Source organism: Achroia grisella, unplaced genomic scaffold (genome assembly GCF_030625045.1).
Source record: "Achroia grisella isolate CSIRO2021 unplaced genomic scaffold, CSIRO_AGI_Agris_v1 utg1062, whole genome shotgun sequence".
Classification (NCBI taxonomy): domain Eukaryota; kingdom Metazoa; phylum Arthropoda; class Insecta; order Lepidoptera; family Pyralidae; genus Achroia; species Achroia grisella.
In genome coordinates this window covers 328,127-339,638 of record NW_026712566.1, presented here as the reverse complement: position 1 = coordinate 339,638, position 11,512 = coordinate 328,127, and the positions used below count along the sequence as shown (strand labels likewise).

At 32.3% G+C, this 11,512-nt stretch overlaps 1 protein-coding gene across 2 annotated transcripts; it reads left to right on the top strand.

The window, feature by feature from the left end:
• Positions 1-9,516, top strand: LOC131855201 (uncharacterized). 2 transcript variants are annotated; one of them, XM_059206448.1, is made up of 5 exons: positions 1-94; positions 4,310-4,391; positions 6,204-6,443; positions 8,627-8,729; positions 9,162-9,516. In XM_059206448.1, exons 2-5 carry the CDS (start codon positions 4,317-4,319, stop codon positions 9,269-9,271), a joined length of 528 nt encoding a protein of 175 aa, XP_059062431.1. In that variant the 5' UTR covers positions 1-94; positions 4,310-4,316; the 3' UTR covers positions 9,272-9,516. The 2 variants fall into 2 exon arrangements, 1 of the variants encoding a protein (XP_059062431.1); XR_009358099.1 differs by lacking the exon at positions 9,162-9,516 and having other exon boundaries at positions 6,204-6,337; positions 8,627-8,641.
• Positions 9,517-11,512: the final 1,996 nt, after the last annotated feature.

Sequence of the window (11,512 nt, the reverse complement as noted above, 5' to 3'; positions counted from 1 at the left end):
TGAATATCACATCTCCGCACGCTGCGTTGCGCTGCTCTTGAAGTTGTTTAATTTTGAAGACTATTCGGTATCATAACTGGATTGGAACTTTGCGGTAAGTCTATTTGCTCTTGATTTGCACCAAATTTATTTATAAAAATGCATTCTGAATAATCACAATTGATCGAACTACCGAGCTACTTATTTACATATCGTCGTGCTTAGAAAAAGCCGACTACAGGGCGAAATGGCCAATTGATGCGTTACTTACTAATATAACAATTTTTTTAGTTACTCTCAGATACATATTTCGATCTTCACGACACGAGACTGGTACTAAGTACAGTGGAGCCCCGGTTATACACCAAACGTTTTGCAGGGCAGTGTCGGACAATCGAATTTGTCGGAATATAGAGGGGGCCTAAGCGATACCCTGTAATTCAGATTTTTTTAAAAAAGAGAACCTTGTAATCCGACAAATAACAGATCCAGTGATACGATTCTACTAAAAGTAAAAAACTACTAAAAGATTCGTTACGATTTAGGCGGTCTAAAATCACATTTTTCTTTAATTCTCAGTGTTTTGTGTTTTCGCTTCTGAGCTGATACGTATACGTGTGAATAAATAGTAAACAATGAACACATGCTATACTGCACGGCTATCTTCACATGTAAGCAGTCAAATTCAAACTAAGCAATCATAATCAAAACAATACCCTACGCGTCGAGTACAAAAGTCATGATGCGTACAAGTTCAAACAATCATGGATTAGCGAAGATTGTCAAAAAAATATTCAATAATAAATAATAGACCATGTCACAAGGGGGACCGGATTATATATAAAGGCAACGTAACAAACTTTGAATGTTATATTAATTTATATTTAAACTAAAAATATTTTACACTTAATGTATAAAATAATGCAGTTTATTCAAGAGTGGTGTTTAATTAGTCGTATTTTTCTACGAGCTTGTGGCATGATTAGGGCCTACCTATTACCTACTTACCTATTAGTGATACCTATCAACCTATTAGAGATATTTTAGAAAAGAGTGAAATTATGTCTGGATAATAGCACAGTACAAAACAAAATTCTTGTATTTGGAATATACTTAAAAACAATGGCAAAAATATTAGAGAAATATATTTTTAATACGAATATTGTTTTATTTTTGTTCATCAACTTTATCCCTCACTAACAATACTAGTACATAACCTGGTAATTTAACACCGCTAAAGATATAGATAGATATTATTATTGTAGATATCGAAAGTTATACAAGTAATTCTGAATGTTATCAAGTTCAAAATAAGCACACATTACTGGCTTAGATAATAAAGTAATATTACTTGTAATAAAAACATTTGTGACACCCATATGTATACATATTACATAGTAAGTACTTACGCCCGCGCCGTGAGACTCATCTAAGCGTACAGCGCATGCGCGTCGTGCGGTAACCGCACCGACCGACCAATAGGAGCGCGCCCTCTCGCGCTTCCAGAAAGTTCGCGACTAATGGACGGTATAGTATTACTACTATACCGTCCATTAGTCGCGAACTTTGAGGCAATGAGTGTTTTATTGTAATATACACAATTTCGTACTGAGTAACGTGTTCCCCCGTTACACATTTCTATAATAGTAATGAAAAACCTAGACCGACCCTGTTCACTTCATCTAGGATTGAAGTTATTAAGCTTAATTAATATTCCTTCTTTTGAAACCGAATTTCATTTCATTATTGATATAAATTAACTGACCCGGCAAACCTTGTTTTGCCTTATAAATTAACTAGCTGTACCCGCGACTTCGTCCGTTTGGACTCGAAAAAAATCCAAAGAAAAAAGTTTGATCGTACTAGTTTTGAAAATGACGAATTTCTTCATCATCTTCAACCTTCATCTTATATTTCATTTTACCCTCTTAAGGATAAAATTTTACAAACTTAGAATGTCATATTTGTTTATATTTAGTCAGCAGCCTAAAAAATATTATTAAATAAATTATAAGATTATAAATTAAAGCTTTAGCTTACAAGATCTGACATTAAAAATGACGATATTTTCATATAGCCTTTCATTTCCCCTTTCAACCCTTTTTCGCATTAAAAAGTAGCCTTTCTCACGGTCTACATTATCTGTGTACCAAATTTCAATTAAATAAGTTCAGTAGTTTTGGCTTGAAAGCGAGACAAACAGACAGACTGAGTTACTTTAGCATTTATAATATTTGTAAGAATATCGCTATTAAAAATAGGGGTTGGTTCGTGTATGTATTTTTAATGTAACATTATAAATAAATAAAAAATAGTCCAAAATACAAAAAAAAAATTCAGGGTAGGCCACCCCTATGACTTAGGGGTATAAAAAATAGATAACAACCCTACCTCAGACCTAGCAAGTATACATATCAAATTTCATCGAAATGTGGGAGAAATATGGCAACTAACACTGTGATATGAAATTTATATATAAGATATAGCGGAATTCTCATTAGGGAAAAGAGGGGTACATCGTAGAATACAGGAGGTATAGGTATATCAGTAAATTAATTGTAGCTAAAATCAGTCTATTACACATAACGATTGAAATAATCGTATAGCCCGATTTTGCTACGTACGAGTATAAACGTAGCAAAATCGGGCTATACATATAGCGCAAACGCGTTACAACATAATATCTTCGTCGAAAGAAAAAAATAGGCATGGAATGTAAAATAAACTACAACATAATATATACATTGGCACATAAGCCATATCTGCAGTTACCTACATATCTATTATAAACCTATCTTTGCAAAACAGATGTCATGTAGACTGAATTGACTGCCATCTATTTTCGTGCTTTGTTACTAAGCACCCACTAGTAATGCGAACTGCTTCAGATCTAGAGTCATCTAGCGGCTACGGCGGCGAAATAAAATAGCCCGAAGAATGGCCCGAGTCAGGAAGGAAGCATTTTCTTGTATGGGATGGGGTATCTGTATGTAATATTATGTTATCTGTGGTTTGACCTGCACCTTCTTCAAAGATCTTTCGATACACATTTTAAACAATGCTTTCTGAATTATTTCACTTTCGTGGAAGATTTCTTAAAAACAACAAATCCCAACAAACACACGTAATACCACTTGACAGATGACGTGCAGTATTACCATATCAAAATCAATCTTTATTTTACTTTTAAATACACATTAATAAGGTACTGTTATATTTTTCCGTTACGAACCTACATATACAACAGGTATGTGGTGGATAATTTTGTATGTATTATATATTTGTATGTCGGTTCTTTGTTTGCAGAAAGGTATTGCATCTACTCTATAACTATGTAAAATAAATCGATGCAAAAAAGAGTAAAATAAAATCGTATCTTTTTTTTCATGTCAAATTAACAACTCAAATTATATGCATACTTTTTATAGTAAAAAAGTGGCTTTTAACTGGCCAACAATACAGTATGAAGTCCACAACAAGGTATATTACACGACACATAAGAAAAGGTCGATGTCAAATTATATATAATATTGTTAATTAGCAAATCAGCAAAGCCACGCTTGTTTCTGTGCTGTTACCAATGTAATCTAAGTTCTATATGCTGTTATGTTAGTACTGGCACGGTACACTCAATGGAAAATTATGCGTCAACGATATTGCTTTGTTTCCTGTCTTCTATTATTCCTATAAGATTGCTTTTGTAGACATATATCAAATAAAATTACATTCAACTTAGATGCTGTTTTACCCAAAAACCCTACATGTTATCACAATATAACTTAATAATGTTCAAACTTGTAATTTAAATTAATTATGATCGAATTTCGAGCACCACTGTATATGTATACCTATGTACATAATGTATATAGAAAACACGAAAACTAACAATCATACTCATAATGTTAATTATCGTGTGAGGCACCATTAATTGAAAATGGTAAATCAATTATCATGTTCCTTTATCTAAGGCACTCAGAGTAACCTGAAACGGAATGACAGAGGCCAGAGCCTCTTTGTGACATTGACAAGTTGATTGATGGATGGATTGGACTGACGTAGCAGGAGTTTGGTGCGAAATGGTTAAGAGTGCTGAAAAGGAAAAACCGTGCGAGGAATCGAACCCGCGATCATCGGAACTAAGGCGGTATGCTAAACCGCTACCTTAATATAGACCTTATGCTTGGTAACTTTAAAGTTCATTTCGATTTTTAGTATTTTGTAGCAAGATCACTTGATGACGGTGTTTTATTTATTAGACACCCTGTACGGGAGTCGACCGGATCGTAGGTACTTACTATAGGTACTTACTAATGTTCATTCTCGTTCCCAGATCCACAATGTGTTACGCCGGAAAATGTTGCTACTTTATGAAGGTAGAGACTGGATCTATGATATTCGCTGTTATCAATATGGTTAGTATAATTTAGAAAAAAAACATTTACGTTTTGTAGCGCACTTACAAGCCGAAACCAAGTGTGTAGTGTGTAAGCGTAAATGCGATTGCGTGTGTGATACGTGTGAAAAAGACGCCAGCGGTGCCTCATAAACCCCATACTCTGTAACTTCACTCACATTCCGAACCTAAACACTGCTTACAAAGCAAGCTGTTTGTAGACTGAAACAGTTCGGACAGAGGTATGTACGCAGACGACTAAGTATAAACACGTTCTAAGTATTGCCACTCTTAAAACTTTTAACATTGTACAAAGAAATTAAAAAAAAAACACGTAAGTATACATAGTCTATCCATAAATACTGTTACAATAACAAAATATTACATTTGAAATTGAATTTGAATCTGTCGTTGTTTTAAAATAGGTATTAATTGTATTTTCTCAATTTCGCGCTAATCGGTTGTTAAATATTTTTGTGATTTTAAAATGGTGTATGGATAATGAGAACCGAATCGCTGTGATTGCATTACATAAAGTAGGTATGGAGCCAAATTCAATTAGAAACTCTTCAACCGCAAATAATGTCATATTTTGACTGAGGGTCGGACGGTATGGACATATCATTATTCAAATAAACTTAATATAAGCACTTTTATATAATAGTCATATTCGGAACGCGGACTCATCACAAGATGAATGAACAAGAAACTTGCGTTACTTTTAAATATATGTTGTTCTAAGTAAATACAAACATCTAAACATCATATTACTGAGCAAAGCCTATTACTCACTAAACGATTACTTGAATGACGAGCATGCATGGCAATAGTCGTTCATGCACGGGATTATCATTTAATGTTAGATATAATAATAATAATAATATATATATTATTATTATATATAACACCTATATGAGTAAACCTTGTAAATAAACAGGCTTTTAAAAAAATAAGACATTTAATTGAGTATCTTGCCAGTTCATAGTCATCATATTAACTTAATAAGGTTTTGCGCGATTTTGTTCAATGCATTCACTGTCAGAAAGAACATAAAATCCACGTCAATCAATTCAAGAAACAACAGAAATGAAATCTAACTTACACTTGTTTCACAGTTATTTCTATGCGAATACCGTAATTTATTTAAAAAAACGTACCAAATGAAGAACTATAGAAGATTCTAAATAAATAACTACTTATAAAAATCTCGTACAAAATTGTACGAGGATGTTGACTTGGTATCAAAACCCAAGAATCCCGTACCCGCTGGATATATTATTATATACTGAAGTCTAACTTAATTGTCAATTTCAATCCAATTTAATTTTATTTCTACGATTTTTTTTTAAGACGATGATTGATTTTTTAAGACCGAACCTAATAAATTGATTACAGTGTTTGTTTTTTTAATTAATGAAAATGGAATGGACCATTAGCCTGCTCGATAAAGATTTACGCTGGCGGGAAAACCTGTGTAAAAAAAGAAGATGAGCATGAGGTCAAGTCAGTTAACTCATCGTGGCAAATTCACCAGGAATGTATCATGATGTTTTCCAGGGGGCACCGCGTTCATTAGTCCACTTTACAACGGATACCCTCCCCTTTCTTTAACCATAAAATATCTAATTAATACATATCTATCTATCTATCTATATAGTACATATTTATTATTATACACTATCAGTGTATTGCATATTATTTAATACTAATCGGACCAATGAAATGGCAATTGTTCGGAGTTAGTTTCTGTCAGGAGTACACAGGTTGTAGTAGGTAAAACTACCTTATCTATAATGTAGAATAGAAGACTCACAACATTTATTTTTTACAGATTATCAATTCTATACTCGCCATCGGTATTATTGCAGCCCTGGTATGGTATGAAATTCATTATTATCAAGCTCTACATCGCACTGATTACAATATTGTGAACAACGTTTACCAGAATACACACGAAGCTGCAAGGTTATACCAGCTGTATATTTATAGAAACATAATTTTAGGTGTAAGCCTGATGTTGAGCTTGATATATTTCGCATTTTCTGTATTGTTGCTCAACGGATTAATAAAGGTAAGCGTTATTTATACATCTTTATGTACATATAAATAAAATTGGAGTGTCTGTTTGTATGTATATCATACTTTTGATTGATAGGTATATTTTATATTTCCACCGATCCGTGCTTTTCATCTTAATTCAAAATATTTTGTTACATTTTTACTACTTTCCTTCTTTTACCTTTAAGTTATAATTATAAATTCAATTTCAATTCATTCATTTCAATGTAAATCTGAATAATGAACACAAATAGTTACATTTGTGTTCAATATTCAGATTTACATTGAAATTGATAAATTATTTATAGGCTATTTTATTTAGTTGCTTTTTTCTAAAATTAATATTCTTAAAATGGAACTTTTTGCACACTCTATATAGGTCTACCAGAATCTGATGGAAAAAAAATATGTCTGTCAACTGAAATTTCGAGGAATTTTATTTGGTTTGATTTCAAATTTCTTTTGAAAAGTGGCGAAAATGTCGAAGAAACCTCTTCGATCGCAAGCAAGAAATATTAATAATAATAATAATAATATATTAATTTGTCAGAATATGGTATGTACAATGGTGGTAAGTATATATTATTGTTTTAAATGTTCATCAAAGAATACTTGATGAACAAGGTGCAGAACAAACAAGTGTGCGCGTGTGCAAGCCTTGACTGGTTAGTTGGAATGACACGGCCTGATGGTTAATTGCATTTTTCGTGTGTATTATATAGTATGTATATACTAAACTTTGTTTTATTTCAGGGGTTTCTAATACTACCATAAGACGAATTGTTGATGAAGGCAGATCTAACAAAGGCGTATATAGTACGCCCGGTAAAAAGATGAAAGGTGGCAAAAATAAATTAAATTGGATAGTATTGATTTACAATTGATCAGAAACAAGATAAATGAGTTTTACACTCTACGACAACAAATACCCACTATCATGAAATTGCTACAAATTCTTCGGGAGGAAATCAATTTCAATGGAGGAAGAGAATCATTAAGGTAACAAAAATTAATTTCATTTTCTCTCGGTTTGAATATAATCTAAAAACATAGTAATTTAAAAATAACAATCTTATTTTGTCTTCAGACTTACTTTGAAAGATATCGGATTCGAATTCGTGAAGTGCCAATCAAAAAGGACTATTTTAATGGAACGACATGACATAAAGATTCAAGTATTTGGAAGCCGATGATAAGCTAGATGTAGTTTATTTAGATGAAACCTACATACACGGTTCATGTTCAGTGACAAATGCTGGCAAAATAAAGATATTGCAGGCCCATCTAAAAGTATTTCGGTAGGGCCTAGATGGATCATTGTACATGCTTGTGGAGAAAATGGTTTTGTGCCAAACTGTTGTTTGGTGTATAGGTCGAACAGTACCTATATGATATGAATGATATGATATGAATAAGGATAACTTTACAAAATGGGTTACGGAGACGTTGATACCCAACCTTACAAAATCTTCTCTAATTGTCATGGACTGTCCAAGTACCATTTTGTTGGCTCATAGCTTCAATCATACAATATCATTTACGACGATAATTGTCGTAAATATCAATTACTGAAAGCAGTGAAAAATCATAAGTCTGAACCTACATATGAGATAGATGAGATTTTAAAATCGTACGGCCACGAAGTCTTGAGGCTCCCACCATATCATTGTACGTTAAACCCCATAGAATAAATCAGGGGAATAATGAAACAAAAAGTTGCAGATAAAACGTCAATAGACCTGCAAGTGACATAAAATCTTTAATAGTAGAAGCTCTCTCAAATAGGGATCGATGAATGGCAAAAATCTTGTCAACATAAAAAATGAAAATTAGTTCATAGAACAAGATCATTAACTGAGATGCAGGAGGAAAGGTTTATCATAAATACTGCGTCTTCTTCGTCTTCCCCTTCCAATGAAGACTATTGTATGGATGTGCAGTATTTGGAACCATTTTCAAGTTCTGATAACCTATAATTAATTAATAAACTCATGAACAGAATAATTGAAGTTTTCATCTAAATTTCGAACCCCACATTCGTCACACTAAGATTATCAAAAATTATCCTTGATTATTGGACAATTTTTTATATTTGCATGTATCACACACACAATCAGCCGTTATAAGGAAAAAAAGTACATAGATTTAAAAAGACACATACATAGATTTAAAAATAATGATATTATAAATTTTCAGACAAAATCCGGGCAAGTGAAGGTCTATTTCATATTTGGTGTCATCATAAATGTGTTGAGCTACGCACTAATCATATATGAACCAGCTGTAATAACTGTTTCAGGTAAGTATTTTATTACCACTTTCATATTTACACTAGCGGGTCGTCCCAGCCTCGCATGGATGAAGTAAAGCATAATAGGTATATACCTAAGTTTCTTGCATCACCTGAAAGTCCATAAGTATAGAGAATAGCGGCCTTTTTCGTTCGACTCGAATAACGTAACCATTAACAAGTTACTTTACAAGAATTTAAGAATGCGCTATACTTTAGTGCATTCTTTTTAGAAATAATAATAAAAATAATCTTTGTAAATATGAACATTTTTGAATAGTCTACTATACTTCTATTTTAGTTGTTTACAATGTGGCATTGAAAAATATATACAACCCTAATTTTTACCCTTCTATCCCTATTTTACTATTACCATTTTGGGACAAATAGTTGTTTTTAAAATCTGGTTATAATATTTTTAAAATGAATTATGATTTCCAGTGTCCTACACCCTGTTGCTCGTGATGATTTATATGACGTACAACAAAATGGAGGCTAACAAATACTGTGGAACGGTATTAGATGACTGTTCGGTCCTCGTCTCAGCTTAAATTACTATTGTACTAATTGTTTATTTTATGTTAACAGTTCTATGATATAACGTAAGGTTATTTTCATAGTCCAAGTGGGAACTCTAACAACAAGAACACGAAATACGAAAATATTTTATAATATTATATTGTTAATTTATTTCACTGTTATTTTCACGTGTTAACATGATTGGGAAGTGCGGGATATACAGCACCCATAATTATCTTAATACTATTATGTAATATTATCTTGTCTATGATATTATTAATGAAAATATTAATTGACAAAGAATAATTCAATATGATTAGTATTATGCAAAATTGTATAGTTAATCTTAAAAAAAATGTCTCATAGATGGCTTTATTAAAGAACCAGTCCATATAAAATTTTAGTCAAGCTTCCGACTCGAGTCACAGAAAGACTAACTTCTAAGCACGTGTAACATGTTCTTGTTTTTAGCAGAACCTCTATATATAAGTTTACTATAATCTAAGATTTGGTGTTTTGTAGCGAAAACAATACCCGATAAGTATTTTAAATGTGTTTGCATAAACATTATTATTTTTATATTATAATAAAGACTCTTGTAATAAATAATTAGTTTACATTCTTCACCTACTCCAATGAAAATATCTGACCCATATATAACTACTATACATTCATTTAAAATGGCTGTATTTCAGTACGGGAAAAGTCCTACGCCAGTGAAGCTGTACCTCGCATCATTTGGGGATTAGTAATTTTATTCTAGTTTCAAGTAATTAGAATGCCTTAGTTTATAGAAAGTGGCAACCTCTTCTTATGAACAGCACTACAAATATCACTTTACTCTGCGCACGCAGTATTCCTCATGCGTTCCCATTCCTGGAGGATTTTTGTACAAAGTCTACAAATACACTATTGGTTAGCTGAGGTTAATAATATATTTCCCTAATACATAGATATATACATATTGAGTAGCATGGGTCAAGGTTAACAATAACTTTCCTAACTTGCTACATTATTGCAGTCTAGACACACACAGTCTAGGTTCTAAACGAGTAATAATCGCTACAATGAGAATTATACATTATGTCATATATATTTCAGTCTCAAATTGTTCAACTACAGCTGATAATATTCCTATTATATTATATTTATTTATACAGGAAAAGTATTTAATTAGCTTTTGCTGCAGACAAACTGCTTAGCAGTTTTGCGGCTTATTGTTTTGTATTATGTTGTATAAATTTATGTGTAAATAAATTAAAATACAATAAAATGTAATTCCTGTAATTTTACTACAATTCATCCAAAAGTTCTCCTTTTGGATGTGTTTTGGTTTAAGAATAATTTATCTATTTTAATAAGATAGAGCGATGAGTTTAGGGTATTGGACAGGACATGTTAATCCTCCAGAATAGCAACTCAAATCTAGACACGCGGTAGCGTGTCAAGCCGAGTTTCAAGTAAACTGGCGAGCAGCACCGTGTGTATATTTACACGAACCATTTGGAGCCACTTTTGACCCCCTCATAACTCAAAAACTCTTTCACATAAACCTGTCAAATTTGGTTCATATATTGAGACTTGCGAGATAAATATGTATTCCAAATTTCATAAACACGGTTAATTAGATATTAATGTCAAAAAATCGCCATTTTTATCACTGATCAACTATAGATCAAAATTATAACCCACTTCCAGATGACCTAGGAAGTTCAAATTTGGCATGCAGATAGGTAATTAGGTGAATATAAAGGAAAAAATCTGAAACTGGTAAATTGTTATCATTTTACTATAATTTTTCACTTTAATTGATTCTATTTCAACTTATACTGGACGAATACTAAAATTCTATGAAAACGTCGATAGCCACCAATTGACATTGATCCCTGGCAAAATAGCTCATCTTGTACTGGACGGAAACTAATATTGTATGAAAACGTCGATCATTGCCAATTTACGTTAACCCCTTCACATCAGTGTCGATAACTAGCAAACTTCAAATATTGCATTGAGCGGTAAACACTAGTTGCTATAATTTAGATTCTGTCTAAAATATACTCGTACTTATAACTAGGAGTATAGTCGAATTTCGTATTTATTATGTTATTAACTGAGAGTTGGTATTACTTATTGTTTCAATATTTAGCGCACATCGATAGTGTAAGATCATTATTTTTATAAATAATTATTAAATAATAGGCATTTCGGTATAGGGCGCCGCGGCGCCGTGTGGGAGCGGTGCGATAAAACGTTGATCTAACCTATAAGGTTGC